The sequence below is a fragment of the Hibiscus syriacus genome, unplaced genomic scaffold, assembly GCF_006381635.1.
Source record: "Hibiscus syriacus cultivar Baekdansim isolate YM2019G1 unplaced genomic scaffold, ASM638163v2 tig00116962_pilon, whole genome shotgun sequence".
In the NCBI taxonomy this organism is placed as follows: Eukaryota; Viridiplantae; Streptophyta; class Magnoliopsida; order Malvales; family Malvaceae; genus Hibiscus; species Hibiscus syriacus.
The window spans coordinates 6,445,347-6,469,237 of NW_024063488.1; the positions used below are offsets into that span (position 1 = coordinate 6,445,347).

The following is a 23,891-nucleotide window of genomic DNA, read 5'->3' on the forward strand; positions in this document are numbered from 1 at the left end:
TCAAGGGTTCTCCCTTTATACGTCTCCCGGCTAATTAAGAACGAAATTGAAGTCTTGAATTTGAAAAGGGAAAAAGTGTATTTTTAATCTCTCTCTCTTAAAACTCGTGCATGGCCACGCTTCTTTTATAAGCAGGCCAATTCCCTATCTTCTTCTACTGGTACGTACAGAAACTTAATTCCTTTTTGCCCTAACGTTTCCACTCCCCTTGTAAATGTAAGCTGTACGTCATTTATACGCAAAACATTTTTTTATTGTTTTTATGGGTCAATATTGAAATAGTGTTGTATTTATCTATGGGACTGAGCCGACCAGCGCCGGAGAAAAGGACACCCTTCATTCTCGCATTTCCATTTTCTCGACCGCCCAATGAAATTTTCTTCTTTCAAACATTTCGAACCACTGACTGACTACTCCCTCTAAAACAGGAAGGATGCAAAACTTTATTTAGGAGGTGAATTTCTAAATTTTTAGAACGGAATAAATTATAAAATTTCAGGAAAATAAAAATAAATTTTTAATTAAAAAATATATAAAATAAATCTAAAATATATGATAATTTTAAATTTTTATGGATAACTGCATCCGTCCCCGTTTGCTCCATCCTGATCTAAAGAGGGTTTCTGTCCTAATTCGCCGTTGTGTTTTTTATTACTTGCTCGTCATGTTTTTCTCTTTGTTGCTTTTTAGATGACAGCCAGCTTAAGAAAATGTGCAAAATGGGTTAGAAAGCAAATGTGAGATGGTTGAAATTATTATCTATTTGTGGACTTTTTTTAATATAAAAAAAGATGGGACTTTTGACTAACGTTTCACTTTATTAGGATGTTATTTTAGAATATAAAACCGATAAAGATAATGATATTTTAAAAAGAAATGGTTTTGCCTGCTTCAATTAGAGAAGCATACATGTATACGTTGTTTGTTTGAATGTTGATTTTTTAAATAAAAATAAATGAAGTGGCTTCCTATGTGTGAATAGCCTTGGCCTCTATGGCTATTAATTGTTGACAAGTCGCTTCCCATGCTGTTGAATGGTCATTTGTGCACTGATAAATGAAAACTGTCTGATTGTGTGCAACTTTGAATAAATGGTGGACTAATATTTATGGTTGTTCAGTGTATTGGATGAAGATGGACATTAAGTTTCGCAAGTTTTGGCATATAAATGGAACCATAGGAATCGTAATTGGTTAGCTTAAACGTCAAATTCTATAACCTTTTTTTTATGGGGACAAATGGAAAGTGTCTAAGAGTTGAACCAAGTTAAACTTTCGGCGGGATGATTAGGACATATGCTAATTAATTTAACTCAAATCACTAATATCGAGTCAAACATGGATGGATCAAAAGGAGATAGACGAAGACAATTGTTTTTTTTAAATTAATATATATTTTATTTTTTTATATTTTCAGTTGATAATTTTTATACCTTTAAAATTTTATATTTTCATTCTTTACTAAAGTTTTAATAAATTATACGTATGTTTTTAAAATTGAAGGACAACATTATTTCATATTTGTGACGCCAAGAAGACGTTTGTAGTGGCTTCTAATGTCAGCCGAGGTACACTCGGCGATTGGGGCTTCTTAAATCTTAATCATTATTCATTAATTGTGTATCGGTAGACGGGTCTAGCTGCTGCATGGAATATTACGATTATGGAGAATGATTTGATATTTCACCACGTCATGAAATGATTATTATTGATTAGTATTTCACCAGCTAAGCTAGCTAGTTAGGTTTCTATTACTTAGGAAGACAGTTGTTCAATATCTATTGGAAAATGCTTCCCATTTGTATATAAAACCGTCAACAATACTATCACTAAAAATAAAATAAAAAATTTGCATTTTGGTAACTAGGTTTTACAGCGATATTCGATGCAGTAACAAATATTGTAGTGATAATAGATGTTATTACGTTTAATTGAAATATTTGTAATAATTTTTAGGCATGGTTGTTGAATTTAAATTTTATATATAACGATACATTAAATTATTGATGATATCATTCATTAAACTGATATTAAATATTATAACATTAACATTATATACCATCAAACTTTAAGCGTTTATATAATAAAATTTGTACTTTTATCAATTTTTGCATTAACGTTTACTCTTAAGTACAACTATGACAGTCGTACGCCGTGACGTGATTACCTCACCGAAACGTCGTTTTTGCACAACTATTTTAATGCTCATAAAGCCCAAAACAACGTTTTTTATTAATGGAAAGATATTTTTCATGGTATTTGAACCACATATCTATTGGACCTGATGAAAAGGTGCTAACCACCAAGTTAACTTAAGAACTTATTATAATTCTAACAAAACTAATATATACGTTAAACAAACAGTTTGAATTAAATAATTTATTTATATTATTTTGATATTTATATTATTTTATAATATATATGATTTATAATAAAAATAATAAAATTTCATAAAAACTTTAAAGTTTTTGATATTCTTAAATTTCCCCAAAACCCAAAGCCCTAAGAATCAAATCCCTAATTTCACCCATTGTCATTGTCAAATCAACGGTCACCGCTCACCACTTCCATCGTCGGACTCTTACCACCAATTACCCCACTTCGCTGTTGCTGGAAATCGATGAACTATGTGTTGATCGATCGTCAAATGTTGAATGTGAAATAATTTAACAGAACCATGAATGATGATCGATCGACGAGCAAATGATGAATTATGTGCACATCGAGAAAATGAGGCTTTAGTGCGACAACAACGGCGTGCTATCAACGATGATGGTGGGTGAATTTAGGGATTGTGATTTAAATTTAAGTTTTTTTTGGGATTTTCATGAATTTAGGATTTTTTTTGGAATTTTCTATAATTTAGGACTTTTTTTGGAATTTTAATAAATTTACGATGTTTTTTAGAAAATAATATATGAAATACGTGACTCATGTTATGTATAAAATTATATCAAAAACTTAAGTTGGCATAGTGGTTAAGCTTTAGCCTTTGTTTCAAGAGGTATCGATTTTAAATCCCCTTAAATATAATATTTTACAAAATTTTCTCAAACAAAACTACTTAGATTTGGGTTTTTTTAGCATCAAACACAATAATGCCAAGACGATGTCATTTTGGTGAGGCAACCACATCAGCAACGTCACGACTGTCATATCATCTTCCCGTTAGATCATTAACGGCAAAGTGACATAATTGTAAAATTGGATGTTTGATGTTATAAACGAGTCAACGCTTAAAGTTATTTAGGTTGGAATGGAGATTGACGTTCAGTTATATGCTTTGCAAAAATAATAAAATTACGAATGATATGACTAAATTAGCATGGAACTTGCCGTTCCGCCCTCGTATTTTCCAAAGGCCATCTGCTGCGGTAGAAATACCTCTACATGGGAAGGGGCCGAATTGTTTAGTGGAGATTGCTGCTGCCTAGCTCTCCGTATTATTATTTCTTTTCTATTAAAAAAAGTAAATATACGTTCTTTTTAGTGATTTATAAATATTTGAACCGGGTTACATATGCTAATGGACAAATCATAATCAATAAAGCATGTCTCAAATCTGAAACAGCCCAAATAGAAGCTACATAAATGCAAGTGTCATGGATGAGTGAAGACCGTATGCTTGCTGATTTTGGATAGCAAACTGAATATGGATCACTGCATGAACCCCGGAAAAGTGTGAAAGCACTCCCTATACTGCAGTCCGTAAACGAACAAAATAATCCATGTACATCAATAATAAGAAGCACGATGGTTACTGTTATTAATAAGTGACTTCACATTTTAAATACCAACGTGGATTAAAAGAGATGAAAAATTATACATAAGACGAACCCTTTAATTACTTATGATTATTATTAGTTTTTTTTATCATACAGACTAGTAGTAAGATTCTATCTTTCTAATACATCTTGTGCAATCAAATTAACAATAAAAATTGAAGCTTCATCGAATAGAATTTCTTTCACAGGTTGACCCCGACTCATCGTCGCCATAGCATCAGCAATTTGATTGTTCTCCCTTCGAACATGATGCAGTTTCATCTCCCACGCTCCTTGCAATAGAACACGAACAGCATCTACAGTGGCCTTTCCTTGCATCACCTATGTTCCAGGTTAAAAAGATTACAAATCTCCAAGCTATCCGTTTCAACTTCGATCTTTCGAAAACCCAAGCTCCACACATGCTTCAATCCATCATGTAGTGCCCAAAGTTCAGCCCAGAATGGAGAACACACTCCCAAACTTCTCGAGAACCCAAAGATCCATTCACCCTGATCATTTCGAATAATCCCACCACAAGCAGCAGCTCCATCTCTCTCCCTATCTGCACCGTCAACATTCACCCTGACCCAACCCAAAAGAGGTTTCTTTCGTTTGCACATATTTGACTCGTTGTGTACTGCTGGTTTTACAACAATATCACAATTTGCAGCCACCTTTCTCACCTCTTGATAAATCTTCAAGCAACTATCCAATAATGGAAAAATTTCCACATAATCTTCATAAAAAATCCACCTGTTCCTTCCATTCCACAATGACCAGCAGATAATTGCAAACAATAAATCCCATTCAAGCACCTCACAATCAAAGTAATCTGGTCTAGCAATGTTTACTTTTAGCCCTTCATCAACATTCATAGAATAAAATTCTTGCAATTTAGTAGGCTTAATTATTTGCTTCCAAACCTGTTTCGTGCGTACGCATCCCCGAAGTACATGGTTTATATCTTCTTCGTTCTCTTTGCAAATTGGACATTGCACCTCCGAAGATATATGCCTGCAACACCGTTCCTTGTTTGTCATTAGCCGATTGTGTCTCACTAACCATAGAAATACCCGAATTCTTTGAGGAACCTTCATTCTCCAATTTTTTTCCAGAAAGTGTCTTTGGAAGACCCATCATTCCTCGATATTGCATAATATGCCGATTTGGTAGAAAAATGTTGTTTCTCTTCCCATCTCCATCCTGGAATATCTTCACCTAACTCCTTTCGTGGTGGTAACATTGCCTCAAATCGCCTTATAACATCTACTGGTAATACAACCTGGAGCCTTCCTTTATCCCAACACCCGTCATCCGTGACCCAACTGCTAACTGGTGAGGGAATCGGTTGCCCCTTATGAAGGCAATGAACCCATAGAGGACCTATATCAACCCAAGTGTCATACCAAATATCTGTTTTGTTACCATTGCGGATATTCCACCTAATCCCCATTCGAGCCTCTTCCTACACATTACTCTTGAAGAACCGTCTTGGCCAAAGTTATCCTTTCTGCCAAGGACAACGATTTTGCAGCCCACCCACTTAACCGAGATCGAACTCTGTCAACAAGGTAACGATATGTGTCTTTCGTAACCCTTCGATGTAACAGCGGAACTCCTAAATATCTCCCCAAATCATCAACATCACAAAACCCAAATCCCGCAAATTATAGCTGACCGTGTATTTGTATCCACATTTTTAGAAAAAAATAAGTGAGTTTTAGTGGGATTGACATAGTGACCTGAACAAGCGCAAAACTTACCAAGGACAGATCTAATGATATTCATTTGTTCTATTGAGGCCTCAGCGAGTAATACCAAGTCATGTGCAAAGAATAAATGGGACAAACCCGGTCCATGGTGGCTCAATCTAATTTGTTTCCACTTACTTTCTCCAACCATTTTGCAAATCAAGTGCGAAAGTCTCTCCATACAAAGTACAAATAAAAACAACGAAAGAGGATAACCTTGACGTAAACCCCTCGATGGTTTAAAGGACTCAGTTATCTCGCCATTCCATAAAACATGTGTTGAAACGGAACATACGTAAGCCTCTTAGACCCAGCCTATATGTTACGACTAGATCTAGCGGATTACATTGAATTTTCAAAATATCCTTTAGTACTTTAAATTCATGGTATTACCCAAATCAGTAATATAAGCGTAAAATATGAAGAGTATCGCAAAATATCAAATAACATAAGTAAACAAAATATCTAGTATCACAAATATCACAAGCGTTAGTAGTATAATAAAATGCGTCATAAAACATGTAATTCAAAATAATTCAGGCACGTGTCACCGAGTAAAGCAGTCTCGAAGATAGAAACATTAAAAAAAAATTGTACTGTAGGTGATGTGTCGATCCTCCAAGTGTCAAGTCAGGGTGTTCCAAAAGTATCTGAAAGGGATAAATGTTGGGAGTGAGCTAAGGAGTTAAGGGTGTTCCAATAGTGCAAATAAAACGTCATAGAAAAGTATTTAGAAAATAATTCAGTAACGTTTCTTAAAGTAACAACGAGGTTTATATTTTAAAATTCATAAATACCCTCCTCCCGTACACTGTAATGCAGTCCCCATATTACATCCATAAGGATTTATCCTATACCCATTGGATATAGGGGCTAACTTAAGGGAGCATCTTGGGGCCTAAGAATCTACCCAAGAAAGTTTTTAGGGCCTTGGAGCCTACCCAAGGGTCACCCTCGGTCCGTAAAGATTTATCAATTTGATCAGAGTTGAACCTCCATACTCCAGTATCCTACCCAAACAATATCTCAATAAAACAGTTCACATAGTAAGCAGTAAATTCCATGATCCATAAATCGGTATAATCATATATTCTAGTGAAAATAAGTAACAAATAACATATCAAACATCCATAGTTCATAAATAGTAAACCAGTAAATCATAATATCAAGCAATTAAAAGATTCAATAAATAAGTAACTTCGATAAATCACATTTCAAAACAGATAAATCAATCATATAGCAAAAAAAGGATCAATCGACAAGTCTATTGAGCATCTCCCTTGCCACACTCTACAGCAGTGCTCGAACCTAATTCATAATGCAACAAAGTTATTATCGAAAAATATTTTAATTTGAATATTCTTAGGGTTTACGAATCATACGGGTAATCACTGGCTCATAGGGTCGAATGAATCGAGAGGAGCTGGGTTGAGTTGTCGAAAGATCTAGAAAGTCATGAGTACCTTCAAATAATAACACATGAATTAATCCTTGTCTATTTAATTAAATAAAATACGTATGCATGTTCGGATTTAATGGCCATTTTGGAGGATTGTGGGTTCAAATTTAGCAAAACGGGCTTCGTATTCATACTCATGACGTCAAAAACATAAAATATGACTTTAAAAAAATTTGATTTTTTGGTCAAAGTCAACGCTAATCAAGGTAAAAGTCAAGTCTAGTCAAAGTCAATGATCATGTCAACAATCAACGGTTATGTTCGATCAAAATCAACGGGTTGACTCAGTCGAGTTGACTCTATTCGAGTCTGTTTGGATCGGTTTGATATGACTAGACCGGATCTATAACTTTTCGGGTCGGTCGAGAAGCCCCATGCGCACCGACGGCGTGTGGCGGCACGTAAGGCGATGATGGGGGCCGTTGAGGTGGCTCGATCACTCCACAAGCTGTAACTTAACATTTCTAACCCAATTTAACTCAAAATCAAACCAATATCTCTATGGAAAAATGAAATTAAGGTGGCCGAAAGTCTTACCACGGCGAACGGCGATGGCACGACAACGGATGACCAAAACTTTTGGGTTTCAATCGCACGACGTCAGGGAAGCCAATGAGAGTAGTAGTGAGATAGGCTAGATTGGCGACAATCGACGAATTTCAACAACATAGGTTTGGTTTTTTGATGAATCTTTACGATGAATTTTACGGCAAACGGCGCGTGTTCAATGTAAAGAGGCTCGGGTTTTGGTCGGAGGACGTTGGCGAGCCGATTGATGGGGACGACACACTCAATGAAGGCCGAGCAGTGGTGGTTCAGTGAAGGGGCCGATGGTTTATGGTTAGGGAAATTTTGGGGATTAGGTTTTTTATTTCTGAAATGGGGGAATGGCTTTGGTATTATAAACCGATCCAGGTCATTACATAAGATATTTTTCTTATTTTATTCATCAATAGTGCCATAGCTTAGATTGCTAAGGTATGAGTGACCATAACCTCAAGGTCACTGGTTCAAACCTCTTTAGCCATCTTTATTAGAATGTTAACATTTGTGGCTACAATTAAATGGGAAATTTCGGTATTAAAGCCCTGAAGCATTGATAGTTTGCAAATTGGCCCCCAATACTTCAAAAAAAAAATTGATTTAACCCCTAGAATTAAATAATTAAATTAAATATATCATTTCATTAAAAATTAGGGGTGTAACAGGAGCCATTCTCAATTAGTGTATCCTCGATGAAGCACCACTCAAGTCTATCATAAGCTTTTTTCATATCGACTTTTATGGCCATCCAACCATGCTTACCAAACTTCTTTCGCATTGAATGGATAATCTCTTGTGTAATGATAATATTATCAATAATGCTCTCATCTTTATTTTTGTAATTCCTAGATTTTTAACATTGGTAGCCACAATTGAATGGGAAATTTTGGGCTTAAGGTCCTAAAGCATTGATAGTTTGCAAATTGACCCCCAATACTTTAAAAAAATTCGATTTAGCCCCTAGAATTAAAGTATTAATTTAAATATATCATTTCATTAAAAATTAGGGGTGACAGGAGCCCTTCTCAATTAGTGTATCCTCGATGAAGCACAACTCAAGTCTATCATAAGCTTTTTCCAAATCGACTTTTTATCGCCATCCAACCATGCTTACCGAACTTCTTTCGTATTGAAGGGATAATCTCTTGTGCAATGATAATATTATCAATAATGCTTCTCCCTGGAGCAAAGCTAGACTGATTCAACTTTACCCACTTAGGAAGAAAAGGTTTAAGACGTTTCACAATAATCTTAGACACAGTTCTGTACAACACCTTACATAAGCTGATAGGCCATAGTTGATACACACTTTCAAGCACCTCCACTTTCGGTAGAAGAACCATGAATGTGCTATTAATCCCTTCTGCAAAATGCTCACCTACAAATATTTTTTGAACAAAAATAGTCACGCATGATCCCACCACATCCTAGTTCTTTTGGTAAAATGCTGCAGGTAATACATCTACTCTTGGTGCTTTGAGCGGACTCATACTGAAAATTGCTTGTCGCACCTCCTCCACAGTTATGTTATAAGTGAGTTTTCTTAGTTCTATCTCATTGAATTTATGAAAATATCCCTAGTGATTCTGCTCCAAAGTACCCATTTGACTAGTAAATAATCCTGCAAAGAACGCTACCACCTTTTCACGAAGTATGACCTTATCCTCGCACCAATACCCATCTTCAAGCTTAAGTCTATGAATATGATTTTTCCTTCTCCTAACCATAGTAGCACGGTGAAAAAAATAAGTGTTTCAATCTCCATTCTCAATCCATTCTGATCGAGATTTCTGGTACCATAAGCTTTTTTTCCTATTGGAGAACTAAATCGACCTCATCCTTCAGTTCTAACTCCAAGTTACGAAGTGATAATCATAGATTTAGATGTCAAAAGAATATGTTTGATGGTGATGAAGAGTTTCGAAATGCTCCTGACCAAACAACCGGCTCTGAAATATTCAGAATGTTGAAAATATCAATTTTACTTATGGAAAGATGAATCAACCAACTAGTACACGATCAAAGAAAAAGGCAAAATAGGTCAATGAATAGCTTGAAGTTGACGAACAAACTGATGATGAGTCTGATGAAGAGGATGATCCAAATGAGGTAGACTTGTGGAAAAAGAGGAGTATATTCTTCGAGTTGCCTTATTGGAAAAAGCAGATTTTGAGACATAATCTTGATGTAATGCATATTGAGAAGAATGTTTGTGAGAATATTATCGGGACCATTCTGAATGATGGCAGAAAATCTAAAGATAATCTTAAGAGTCGACTTGACTTAGTGGACATGGGAATTCGACATGATCTTCATCCGCAATTACGTCCGAATGGAAGAAATATCTTGCCGCCTTCTGTTTTTTCTCTTTCGAAGAAAGAAAAAGAAGTGTTTTGCACGATGTTGAAGGATATAAAGGTCCCAGATGGGTATGCATCAAACATTTCTCGATGTTTTAGTGTTAAAGATCGAAGACTTTATGGTTTAAAGTCTCATGATTATCACATATTAATGCAAGATTTACTACCAGTAGCTGTTCGCGGTTGCATGTCGAGTAAGGTGACGTCTTGTATCATTGAACTTTATAATATAATGAAAGCCATATGTGGGAAAGTTCTAATGGTTGAAGAACTTGATAAACTACAAGATCGAGTTGCCTTGACTTTATGCAACTTGGAGAAGATATTTCCGCCTTCATTCTTCACAATTATGGTGCATCTGTTAATTCATCTTCCTCACGAAGCAAGAGTTGGTGGTCCCGTTTTCTATCGATGGATGTACCCTATAGAGAGGTGTTAATTGAATTACACGTTTCAAATTACTACTAATTATACATTTGAATAAAATGTATTTACGTAGTATGTTGTTTTCTGTATAGGTTCTTGGGCAAGTTGAAGTCTTATTGCCGTAATAAGCGTTATCCGGAAGGATCAATTACTGAAGGGTATTTGGCAGAGGAATGTATGACATTTTGCTCTAGATATTTGGAACATGTTGAAACAAGATGGAATAGACCAAATCGAAATGATGAGTTAGGTACTGATGACTTAACTCAACATTATTTGTTTGGAAGTTATGGTCAACCATTAGGGAAAGTTGAAATTGCACATTTAGATGACACGTCTTGGGTACAAGCACACCAATATGTTCTTTTCCATCACGATTCAATAGATCACTTTCGCACGTAAGTCTTTCGGACCCAATCCTAATGAAATCTCTTTATCTTTTATATTTATCAATTTTTAACGACATAATATTCTTTATAGTGAGTTTAAAGAAGTATTGAGATCTCGAGCACGCTCCCGAAGATTAAATCAGCGAGAGCTACATAAGTTATTCACAGAAACTTTTCATGAATGGTTAGGCCAGACGGTAAGCAACTAAATCTTATGAAACACTTATAAATAATATATGTCTTGTTTTTTATATCGACATCAATGCAAATTAATTCACCATTCATGTGTAATAGGTTTGGAGTATGAGAGAAGTTAGTGAAGAAGTTAAATGGCTTTCTCAAGGTCCGAATAGAATAGTTAAAAGATATAATGCCTTCCTCATTAATGGGTTCAGGTTTCACACGAAATCTCATGAAAAATTAAGGAGGACACAAAATTGTGGAGCCGTAGTTACCTCATCAACTACAAGTTATGCTACTGTAAGGGACAATAATTCGTAGGATGGAGAGGTCGATTATTATGGAAATCTTACGGACATTATTGAGTTAGATTATTATGGAAAACGAAAGGTTGTGTTGTTTTGGTGTGACTGGGTTGATGTAAACAGATGTATAAAAAGAGATAAATTCGGGTTTTCAATGGTGAATTTCTCTCGATTAATTCACACGGGTCAACGTTTGATGGATGAACCATATGTATTTTCCTCTCAAGTGAAACAAGTATTTATTGTCACGATCCAATGGATGACGGTTGGTATGTTGTGCTTCGAAATACTCCCAGAGACTTGATAGACATCGGGGCTGGAAGTAGAGATGACATTGAAACAAGATCAGAGTGTTTACCTCTACTACCACAAAACTTAGATGAAACTATCAGTAATACAACACAATTTCAATGGGTTCGGGAGGACGTTGATGAAGATATTTATGACAACTGACATTACATAAGACTGTTGTACGATTTTATATCTTCATTTATTTATTTATAATGTTATAACCCTTAACATGTTGTCTTTCAATGTATTCATTAATTAAATCGTTTTTTATTACTCATGTTTGTTTATTACTCATGTTTGTTTATTACAGATATAATGCCGAGGAGAAAAATATCTGATTTGCAGGTTGTTCGAGCTTCTGAAGACCATGAAGAAAGAAATAACGAGGAAACAAATGCACCTGAGTCTTTCGAAGTTCCTGAAACTGTTGAAGAAGTAGAAATTCAAGGTAATCTTCGAAACTTTATTTACTACTTTGTTCATTTTCAAAACTGACATTTAATAATTTCTTATATAGTTGAAAATGCTGAAACGCGCAAGACTCGAGGACGACAACTTTAAAGGAATTATACCAACTTTCTCCTGGGCATCGTATCAAAGTTTCAAGAAACGATGCCGGTCAACCTATTGGCCCAGAATCACGTCTTCTAGCAGGTTACTTAGGCATAGTTGGATGTAATGTGAATCTGTTACCGATCAATTATGAGTCATGGCGCAAAATGCCTAATAGTAACAAAAATCAAGCGTTGGATTTTGTTAAGGTAATAATGTCATTATAATAGATACTCTATATAAATTCAATACTAATTTAAACTTACGGTGCACACTTATTTGCTGTATAGGAGATATTTGTTTTAGAGGTCTCTGACGATTATGTGAAGCAAGCGTTAGGGAAGAGATGGAGGGACCACAAGATCTCCTTAAAGAAGAAATACTTCAAGAATGATCTCAGCCATGAAGAGAAGTTGCAAACAGTCCCACGAGGAATGCTCAGGTACCAATGGGAAGATGCAGTCAGATTTTGGAGTTCTCAAAAAGGACAAGTATGATGTATTTTTCATAAATACTTATAACAAAATTTAAATCATCATTATAAGTGGTTGTTTTACATTGTAGGACCGAGAGCATGTTGGTGTTGCTAGCAGGCAACAACAAAAGTTTACGCACACGGCTGGATCGAAGAGCTTTGCTTGTATAGCTCATGAGGAGGTATTATAGATTATTGAAATAGTTTTTTTGTATTCCATGTACATACTAACTCATAGTAATTACATTATGGTACATTGTAGGAAAATACATCCGGTTCTAAAGTTGGTCGAATCTAACTCTTCGACATGACACATACGAAGAATGATGGCACTCCTATGACTGCTGACGCTGCAGAAATTATGGTACGTTTATTGGGTAGATGTTTTAAATTTACCTGACTTTATTTATATTTGTACCATGATATTTTTTATTTTAATTAATTATTCACTTTATTATTAGGAAAAATTGAGGGAGAAAAGGGCAGAGTATCATGCTACTGCTTCGAGTCAAGGTATTGTTAATGATGATGACATTGAAAACCAAGCTATTAATGACGTTTTGGGTCCTGAAAGATATGGTCGGGTGCACTGTCAAGGATCATTCGTTACTCCCACCAAATATTTTGGATCCAGTTCATCACAGTACATGTCATCACAGTCTCGATCTTCCCAATTAGAAGTTGGTCGTTTAAAAGAAAAGTTGGCTGAGATGGATCAACAAATGGCTAACTTGAAAGTGGAAAATGAAGCAAGGGAAGCAGAGAGAGCAGCAACGGAAGCAGCTAGAGAAGCAGCGGAAGCAGAGAGAGAAGCAATGGCAGCACAGATAGAGGTAGCGGCAGAACAGAGAGAAGTAATATATCAGCAGAGATGTAAAGAATTTGAAAAACGACTCAATGATATGATGCTGATGATACAAACAACGCAACCTCAGAATCCACCATCGTAGCCTCATTTATGTTATGAGCATTATGTTAATGTTACTGAACCGTGTTTAACTTAACTTATATTACGTTAATGAAAACTTTTATTTATTATATTGGATTTGATGTTATTGCTGTTTTGTTTGTTGGATAATGGAACAGGTTGAAAAAACAGATTTGGGGTATTAAGCATAATTTTTAGAATTGTTAAATTCTGTGTTATTTAGCGGCGTTTGTAACAAAAAATGATGCAATATACCATACATTTAGCGGCGTTTGTGATAAAAACGTCGCGAAATCTCAAGACATTGCGGCGTTTTCGACGAAAATGCCGCTAAATCTCAAGACATATTATGCGGCGTTTGTAGGAAAACGCCGCTAAATATCAACATCTTCTGCGGCATTTGTAGGAAAAACGCCGGTAAAAATAAACATCTACTACGGCGTTTGTGAAGAAAACGCCGCTAAACATCAACGCCTATTGCGACGTTTGTCTGCCAAATGCCGTTAAATATCAACACCTATTGCGGCGTTTTTCTGCAAAACGCCGCTAAATATCAATACCTTTTGCAGTGCCGCTATATGTTGTCACCTATTGTGGCGTTTTTTTGTTGAAAAACGCCGCAAACTTTAGCGGCGCTATTTTTAGCGGCGTTTATCTTTACGCCGTAGGTGTTTTTAACGGCGCTTAAAAACGCCGTTATAAGTAAAAAAAACGCCGCAACAAGCCATTTTTGCAGTAGTGAACCCTCCAACGCATTTTCCATACCCCTAATTTGTTCCAAAAGGAGAGCTTTCCTGCAACCAATGTGACCAAATGCTTCCTTGTTCCAGTTTTTAGCTTCAATAGTGAACCGTTTTAAATTATCGTTACCCCCCAACTTTCTACGCCACACCTTCTTTAGGAGATCTTTAAAAGTGGGATGAGATTGTCTTGCGGCAATAAAGCGAAAGGGCCTCTCACCTAATGGAACATGATCATCATTGGAGATTAACAAAATTGGTCGATGGTCTGAACCAATTTTTTCAAGATGTATCACCCTGGAATTTGGCATTTTAGCTAACCAAGCATTATTGCCCACACATCGGTCAAGTCTGCATTAAAGATTCTCTCGCCCAAGTGAAAGCTGGTCCTTCGAAACCTAAATCATGGGGACCAGTATCAAACAAAAAATTACAAAAATTTGGGCTTTCCCCTGATCTTCGATTGGAGCCTCCTACCCTCTCATTACGGTCACAAATAGTATTGAAGTCGCCTCCCAAGACCCATGGTATGTTATTTCCCGGGTCAAAATTATGAAGTTTGTCCCACACTTGTTTTATTTTCATAGCATCTAGACTTGAATAGACAAAAGTAATTGCACATCTATTATTATTCAATCCATGTCCACACAAGACATGGACAAATTGTGACGAAACAGCCACCACATCAATGTTCACATTGTCATTCCAAAGAATCCAAACTCCTCCAGAAAATCCATTCGCTTCCACTCGATAAGAACTAGATAAACCCATTTCCCTGATAAACTTGTCTGCTTTAATTCCACTAACACGAGTTTCCAAAAGTGCAACAATGTCTGGTCTTTGGGATTTAGAACAAGCGAGAAATAACGGTTGAAAGCAAGGCCTAAAACACCCTGCACATTCCAGAATAAAACTTTAACCATTAAAAATTAAGGCAAGAGAGGGTTAAGCCTGATCAACGGCCATGTTCGTGGCCTCAAACACATTATTCTCAATCCACTCGACACAATCTGCAGTGCCTTTGCCACCATCAAGTTCCTTAAAAGCACTCTTCTCTTTAATTAAAGGTGGTTTATCCAACTCACTAGCCATTGCTTCAATCCACTCTCTTAATATCGGATGATTATTTTTCTTCTCTTCACTTTGTTTCTTCGACTTAAAATCTTTTTCTGATTTATCTTTCATGGCCACTACATTCTTTGAGCCAACCGAGTGGTTATCAATACTAATCCCTTTTAACTTTGCTGTCTTCGGAACTGATATTGATCGTTGAATTTTTGCACCCTCCGCAGGAAATCGAACAGCAGTATGGTTACCTCCCTTAATTGTGGTGGCCATCACTTGCATGGTCTCCATGGATTTATTTTTACTTGATTTCCCACTCTAATAGAGTTAGACTTCTGGCCGCTGGACTCCGCATCATCTTGACCCACCTCCACCAATTCATGCCTTAATAACACGTCATTATTTTCTTTCCCAGGCTTAATAGTCTTTCCATTTTTTGCTTTAGAGTTCAAAGTTTGTGATTTCCTATAGTTTTGCACCCAAAATCCCTTGATTATTGGGGTGAATTGAAGACTTGACTTCATTTTCCAAATTAGCATCATTAGAGAGAACATCAAATCTGGATTTACTGCTAACTCCCTCAATTCCAGAGTTTTCTTTAGAAGTTGTCTCATCTTTCCTATTCAGGTTCATCTTCCTTCCACGACGGGTAGCTTGCATCCATGGACCAAACGGATTATCCTCGACAACACCGGCTTTTCACCATTCAATTGCACAACTTAAGTTGTGATACCAGCCCCAATCTCACCGCAAACTTCCTTAGGATGCCCATATTTTCCACTATTGAGGCATATAGTCGGTAATCCTTCATATTCAGTTCTTTGGAGATGCCCATCAAGTTTAATTCCAGCTACAAGAGGCTTAGTTAGATCAATAATCACTGCTATCCGCGCAAATTTTCCACGCTTTCCGTCAGACGTATTATAATCAACTCTTACCACCTTACCAATGACTCCGGTAAGAATACGAAACAAGCTCCTAGTATAGTAACGATAATGGAGTCCCGGTAACCTTACCCATGCAATAATCTGAGATGGATGGTCTTCTAAGGTAGAGAACAGTCTACCCCATGGTTGCACTATCAAATAACTTCCGTAGATCATCCACGGACCACCCATAAGCACACGTGAATAGTCTTCCTCATTCTTGAAACGTACCAGAAAATAATCATTCTCTAGATCCACAACTAACGGCTTTCCAGCAGGATTCCATAGGCTCTGAATCCGATTTACCAATGCCATATAACCAATGGCCTTTCCAAGAAGGCGAACTATGAGTGCATTAGAGAGCTTATATTTCTTAAAATCAGGGGTTAATATTTGATCGAACTTAATTTTTGTATATAAAAAATTAACCCAACTAATCTTATATTCAGAATCAATATAACTGAACAAAATAATATTCAAGAAGTCAAAGTGCAATTGTTTAGGCTTTCCTTCTTATTTTAGTTTAATCAAATTAATTGATTGTTTGGGGGGCATTCCGAGTCTTTTTCAGTTGCTGAGGAGAGTGGGAACTTGGAGGCAGGAGGTTCACTGGGCAGTCACCAAACTCAATGGTAGTTCTTTTCTTTCCATTCTGCTGAAGGTTGCATGGAGTGCTTATATTTGTCATATATAGAAGGAACGGAATACTTAGTATTTGGTGGGATTAGGAAGAATGCTGAAAGGTTAATTGGGGAACTAAGGGAGGAGGTTCGATTGAGACTGATGGGAGTCTCGGTCAGTAAGGGAGGAGTTAATAGTAGATTGGGGTTGGCATGGAGTATAAATTGAGTGGTTGTATAGAGGGTATACTTTGTATAGGGATTTCTCTCTTTCCAGGTTATTTGATTGTGGAAAGCATTTGGATTTTGGATTTGTTTGTTGTTTAGTTTGATGTACAGCAGGGTTTGTCTGCTTGGTGCTCCTTTTGTAGCAGGTGTTCCTGTTTTCTTTGGGTAATAATATTGCAATTATCCAATATATATATATATATATGGTTACCGGAAGCGTCCAATGATGGATATTATAAATGATCCATACAAACTTCTCCATTATCCATTTGACTAAGGCCATTAATGCATCTGATTATGCCACCTAATACTGTGTTTTGCCATTAAAATATATGGTTGATGATGTTGATCTTACTTGCTTTTATGCAGCCTTCGCATACTAAACAATAATGTCGGCCAACATGAATTCCCCACTTTTCCTTTAGTGATTCGATTGTAGTTTTTGCACACTTGAACCCAATTCTTTGTTAATGGTTTTCAACCTAAAGCTTTTAGGTCTGATAATAATGGAATGTCTACCTGACCCTTGAGACTTGGCATAAACAACAGCAACCACAAGAAAACAAGTGTTGTAATTAAGAAATACATTAGAGGATACTTCAGTCAATCTGATGAATTCGGTTGCCGGCAGATGACCCACTCATGCCGAAAATACCAACACGTGTCTGCCTGGCACTTTCAATCGTGGACAAGGCAACGTGCAAAGTTCACCAAAGTTGTCCCTCAACGTGTCAGTCATCGGAAAATCCCAATTGTCCAATTTCACTTCGTTACTTACTGTTACCCCAAAAGGAACTTGGACTTTGCAAACCGAAAGGGGATATTCCATAACTGTATAAATTTGACTAATTCAATCAGACAAAACACAAATATCTAGTCTAGTACACTATGGCGCGGTCCGTTGGGACACTGGTTGTAGGCGGAGTGATCGGAGATGTGCTCGACATGTTCACTCCGGCATCGGAGTTCACTGTCCAGTACGGCAGCAAGCAAGTAACCAAGGGATGTGACATCAAGCCATCTGTTGCTGCTGATAAACCTCGTGTCCAAATTCTTGGTCATCCACTTTCTTCCAATTTATACACTCTCGTATGCAATTCTTTCAAACTTCTTTTTCAAATTTCTTACACATAATTTTGCAGTGACTTAAACCGAGTACTTTGTTTTGGTGATAATTTGTAGGTTATGGTTGATCCTGATGCTCCAAGTCCAAGCGAACCTCGATTGAGAGAGTGGCTTCATTGGTAATTATAAGCCATTTTATGCTTATCTCTGCTACTGCATCTGTAAGAGTGGGAGAGTTTAGTTCTTACATGGTAAAATTTGGTAAAAATTAATGTTTATGTTGCAGGCTTGTTGTAGATATTCCTGAGGGACATGATGCTACCAAAGGTATAGCTTTGCCGTTGATCTGCTTCTTACACCTCAATCCTTATCAGGGCATAGAGATTCAAATTCATTTAAAACAACATCTTAATGTTCATGTAATACAGGAAGAGAGTTGGTGGCTTACATGGGACCACAACCTCCTACAGGGATTCATCGCTATATTTTGGCACTCTTTAAGCAGGAAGGAGCCATGGAAGGAAGAATTGAAGTGGCGGATGTTCGTGCCAACTTCAGCACTCGCCGCTTTGCTTCTCAAAACAGGCTGGGGCTTCCCGTTGCTGCAGTGTATTTCAACTCACAGAAGGAATCAGCTGTGAAGAAACGTTAAGCTCATAGCTTACAGTCTATTGGGTACATCTGGTGATACATTCTTTTAGAAGTTACATAATAGATGGTGTTTGTTGTCTGTCTGTATGTGTGTTTATACGTATGTACGAAATTTCAGTCATTTTGTTTGAATTTGATTGAAGTGAGAATCTTAAAAAAGTGAATTTTGTGTTATTGCTTGTATTGACAATATACATTTCGTGATGAGATGGGATTTGGGCAATGCCAAAGTAACCGATTGATCAAGTATTCAACTTAAATGTCAAGTTCCATTATTGATCAGGCTCTGTATCCATGCTGGAATAGTTTGAATGTGATGCAATCATATCATATCAGCAGTAATGTAAACATAATTGAATGTATATGCTTTAGATAATCCGTAAATTATTACAAGTCGGACACCGTTGCTAGTACAGTATAATTTTCATGGCTTTGAACTGGAAAACCGATCTGTCACCTCAACAAAGGGACAGGGACAATGATAAAATATGGGAAACTTATCCAGGTTTCGAGAGACCAAAGAGATAAGACTCTGTAGCAGTCGAGGGGCCCTTTATATCTGGTTCCAATCTTGCATGCTGCCTGATTTCAACACCAATTAATGGTATTGGGGTAGTCATCAAATCATCAGACTAGTTGTACAGTTTACACTTGGCATCTATTTTTAGACCTGGAAAACCTATAAAAGATAAGAGCTGATGGTCTCTGGATTCTATAAAATAATGAAGAGTTCCTCCAAAGGTTTCAATTTTCCAAATTTTTTTTGGGGGGGCGGAAGCTAATTAACAAGGAGAGACAAAGCCTGGAGCATTTATAATTCTCTTGAATCTTTGAGTTTTGATATGCATTTGTTCCGGAACTAAAAAAACATGATTGAATGCAACGCTGACGAATTCATCTCAGAAAGTAACAGAATTCATCAACGCTGCACTCAATGATGTTATTCCTTCTGGGGATCTCCATAGGCTTGATTCAGTTCAATTTAAAAGATCCAAGCATCTTCAGGCATGCGATGTGTTTGTCAGTGTGTATATGTTGCAGAACAAGGTCATAAACGAGTTGCAGAACAAGGTCATAAACGAGTTGCAGTACATGCAACTTTAAATTTGATTTGTACTGCCATTACTTGTCAAACTGGAAACAACATTTCCCCTTAATTTACATGTTAGCAGCATATTTTAATATCGATACCAATGGAAGGGGAATGTATTTGGGCGATTTGCTCGATAAATCATCTTTTTCATCTTTAATTTTCAGTCAGATATCGTTCACACTTTATTTTTCGATCTAACATCCTTTACAGAAATGTGTGCCCCTGCAGCACGCTTTAGACTGATCTGTCGCCACGTGGGGTAAGTGCACCCCCTGCAGCGCGCCTTATGCTGAGTTGACACAAGTGGCTAAAGCGCGGCCCCTAGGGCGCGCCTTACGCCGCGTAGGGTTATAGCGCGTGCAGGGGTTGCGGTTTTCAATTATCACATGCTCAATTATCATACATGCATAATGTAAGGCGCGGTGCAGGGACCGCGCCTTGCAAAATTTACCCGGTCTTCTCGACTTTAAAGCATCATCTCTCGACTATAAATAGTCATCTCCCCGTAAACCCTCTCACAATTCTCACTCAACCGAGAAATTAATATAACAATCCTTTCAACCAGTAAATAACACCCGACAATCATCTTATACTTGATTCAGAAGTTCGTTCGATCTTTCGTTATAAGGTAATTATGTTATTATTTTTTTATAATTATATATGATTATTTGAAAAAAATATTATACTAATTGTTTTCAATTAATTTATGTGTTTGTGAAATTGGAAAGCGGGAGCATACGTTGAAATATTTTTGCGGTGCATGTAATAATATAAAATTATATTATTTAAATTATTTACGTTTATGTGTAAAAAAATTATTGTGTTATATTTTCGTTCATATATTATTTATTTAATTAGGTTTGTTTCAATTTTTTTTGTAGATATAATATTGTCGCACTTTTAAACTTTAAGAATGGTGCGACTTTCAGCTATTGTTTATTATGATAGAGAAATTCGAGAAGATGAAACGGGCGTTGTTTTCGTTTCAAATGAGCGTGTTAAAATATCATTCAAGAGAAACATAACTCTTGAGGAGTTGATAACGAAGATTTCGAGGAAGGTTCATGTTGGAAGTAGTAGAAGAATGTCGTCGTTGCAGTACATATTAGGCTGTAAATGAGACGAGACAAATCGCGAGCTACTCGAGATCGACTCGATCAAGGCTCGATAAATAATCGGATCGAATGGACTCGAGCTCGAGCTCGACTCGAATTCTTAACGAGCCGAAACGAGCTACTCGATATTCGACTCGAAAAGCTCGTGAGTAGCTCAAAAAAATGTTATATTATAATTTTAAATTTTTTAAAATTACATTATTAAAAATATATTAAAAAACCTAAAACCTAAAATATAAACCCTAAATCCTAACCCTTAAACATCTTAAAATATAAACCCTAAACCCAAACCCAAACCCTTAAACCTAAACCCTTAATCTGATTATGTGATAGGTGTTAAGTTATGCACATGAAGGTAACATACAAATTATGCAAAATGATGTTATGTGACTCCTAAATAAATCATTCGCATACTTATACATAAACATATCAACATGCAAAATAAATATACACAACTAATTAAAGAAAATAATCCTAAACAGGGACTAAATTAAGAGAAACCTAAATGTGAGGATTAATTTAAGCTAAATATACTAACTTTAGAAGGATGATTAAATTCACGTAAATGTAAAATTAAACTTAAAAAATTGGAATTAAACCAATAACTTAAATACAAAATGCGCGTAAACTAAAAGGTCTTATATGCAATTGATCATATTCGGTTTAAGCTAAAATAATATGGAAAATAACATAAATGACACCTAAACATTTAAAACAAATAAGAAAATTTAAACAAATGTGATTGAAATACAAAAATTAAAATATAACATACCAAACTATAAATTTATAAAATACAAATGTGATTATACTGTCAATCTATTCATTCCTCTATTATATAATAAAAGATAAAATATCATTAACAAACAGTTTGGATTTTAATATTATAAATAAAATAGAATCGTCTAATTATAAATTTTTACAACTAATAAATTAGATACTAACAATTAATTTAAAAAATTATAATACATTATCGATGTTGATTTAATAAGACGAGACATCAAGATTTTTATACAACAAATAAGATTTAAAAATTAACAATATAAATTCTATATATTATTTTAATAAAATTTTATAATATTTAATTTGAATTAATTAATTATTAAATAAAATAACGATGGATTATAAAATACGAACACGTCAGTAATTAAGGTCAGGTTTTTTAAATTTGTAGTATTATGTAGTACGAGAGCATACAGTGTTCTTTAATTCGAGTTTTTTTTGTTAAAAAATAATTCTCAATTATTATGGTTACCCAGGATCGGGTTTTCTCTACCTAATTTAGGGTTTTCTATTTACCCAGGATCAGGTTTTCTATTTACCCGGGATCGGGTTTTCTTCCCGCCTGGCAAGTTGTTTCTGTGAGTGTTCAATTTTTCGTTTTCCCTGTTTTAGCTTGCGTTTTTACTTTCCATCATCTGCTCATAAGGGTGATTTGGAGAGGGGTCTGAAAGAATTAAATTTGGGGAGGATGAAGAGGAGAGTTTGGTGCTTGATCATGCCAATGTAGAGCCGCTTGTTTCGTTCGAGAATTGCCTTGCATGGAGGTTTCATTTACAGCCAAGGGAACGTGGTGAATGAACAAAAGGAAGAGGAAGGTATGTATTGATCTCAGTATCCAACATCGGTAGGTTTAGGGAAGCTTTGCGTTGGGGGATATTATAAAAGGCGGGGATACACATGTTTAAGGTAGATTTGCGTTGAGGGCAATGATGCAGCTTATTTGGTTCTAATCGAAGCGCGTCTTCCAAACCCCCTCTTAGGCTTCGAGTTTGAATCGAGCTCAAAATCGAGCTTCAATCGAGTTCGAGTCTAGAGCTTTAATCGAGCTTTTGAATTTTTCTAGTTCGAGCCTTTTTCGAGTTCGAGTCGAGCTTAAAAATTTTAGGCTCGCGAGTTTTCGAGTCGAGTCAAGTTTATATTTAAATTTTTCGAGTTCGAGTCGAGCTCATCAATACTCGAGCTCGACTCGGCTCGGCTCGTTTACACCCCTAGTACAGATTTCTAATATCATTGTTGCCATTAACTTATACAGCGTTTGAACTATCGAACAATGATGATGTTGAAATGATGGTTGATTCTCAAAGTAATTATTCAGACACCGTTATTGAGATGTATGCAAAGTTTGTTCAAGTGCGTGCTAGTCGGGATCAGTCATTAAGCTCCCACTATGGGCTGGCTGAACAAGTTGATCAAGTTTACGGCCCGACTACAATAATGTGTAATGATTTTAATGCCACAATGGGAAATTCGCATCATGGTGTCATCACATCAACTTCAATGGGGAGACATTCATCAGTAACTCCTTACGATATGTACCGAAGTGGGTCAATGAACAATCTGTATGGCAATATCGCATCCAGTTCAAGGGGAAGACATTCATCTGCAAATTTCTTTGACCTTAATATGGAGATGCCATCGACGCAACAATCTTTGCAGTTTCCATTTAACGCGACGGCTTTAAGCTCCAGGGGAGGCATTCGACTGTGAGCTTTTTCGATCTCAATGTCGATATGCCTTCTAGTTCAAGGGGAAGGCGTGCGAGTAGTAGGTTCTTCGACCTAAATGTGGAGAGCATAGAGGAATCATCATCTCCACCAGAAGAACCGCTTCGTGAGCCTGGTGCGGATGGCACTGAGACTGGACTATTCATTCACCCATAATCACCACAATTCAACTCCGATGATGATGATGATGTAGATGAAGTTCCCTCAAATATGGCACAAACTGACCCTCCATCACACATGTATGAAGCTGATTATGGTGTAATGTACGGGCCAAAATTTACGGATATGCCTCATCTCGGTGACTATGGATATTACTCATCAATAAATAATGGTGAGTTATCTTTAGGCATGAAGTTTTCAAGCAAGGAAGAAGCGATGATGGTTATAAAAAATTACAATATCCGTAATTCTGTTCAATCCAGAGTCGACCGCACCACGATAGAAAAATATGTATGCCAC

At 36.3% G+C, this 23,891-nt stretch overlaps 2 protein-coding genes across 2 annotated transcripts; one reads left to right on the plus strand and one right to left on the minus strand.

Moving 5' to 3' along the window:
- Window positions 1-15,695: 15,695 nt before the first annotated feature.
- LOC120190550 lies at window positions 15,696-16,471 on the minus strand. Its single transcript, XM_039193614.1, has 2 exons — window positions 15,979-16,471; window positions 15,696-15,925 (listed from the first exon to the last, which is right to left on the minus strand). The coding sequence occupies exons 1-2, from the start codon at window positions 16,469-16,471 to the stop codon at window positions 15,696-15,698; spliced, it is 723 nt and encodes a 240-aa protein (XP_039049545.1).
- Window positions 16,472-17,844: 1,373 nt separating this feature from the next.
- Window positions 17,845-18,818, plus strand: LOC120189963 (protein MOTHER of FT and TFL1-like). The gene is made up of 4 exons (XM_039193099.1): window positions 17,845-18,093; window positions 18,187-18,248; window positions 18,356-18,396; window positions 18,498-18,818. The coding sequence occupies exons 1-4, from the start codon at window positions 17,893-17,895 to the stop codon at window positions 18,719-18,721; spliced, it is 528 nt and encodes a 175-aa protein (XP_039049030.1). The 5' UTR covers window positions 17,845-17,892; the 3' UTR covers window positions 18,722-18,818.
- Window positions 18,819-23,891: the final 5,073 nt, after the last annotated feature.

What these genes read in the sequence shown, in the direction of transcription:
- LOC120190550 (XM_039193614.1), bottom strand. Translation starts at nt 16,471, where the DNA reads ATGGCATTGGTAAATCGGATTCAGAGCCTATGGAATCCTGCTGGAAAG. An exon ending in GCATCCTAAGGAAGTTTGCG is followed by an intron (nt 15,926 to 15,978) that starts GTGAGATTGGGG and finishes AATGGTGAAAAG; the next exon opens with CCGGTGTTGTCGAGGATAAT.
- LOC120189963 (XM_039193099.1), top strand. Translation starts at nt 17,893, where the DNA reads ATGGCGCGGTCCGTTGGGACACTGGTTGTAGGCGGAGTGATCGGAGAT. An exon ending in TTGAGAGAGTGGCTTCATTG is followed by an intron (nt 18,249 to 18,355) that starts GTAATTATAAGC and finishes TTTATGTTGCAG; the next exon opens with GCTTGTTGTAGATATTCCTG. An exon ending in GGGACATGATGCTACCAAAG is followed by an intron (nt 18,397 to 18,497) that starts GTATAGCTTTGC and finishes CATGTAATACAG; the next exon opens with GAAGAGAGTTGGTGGCTTAC.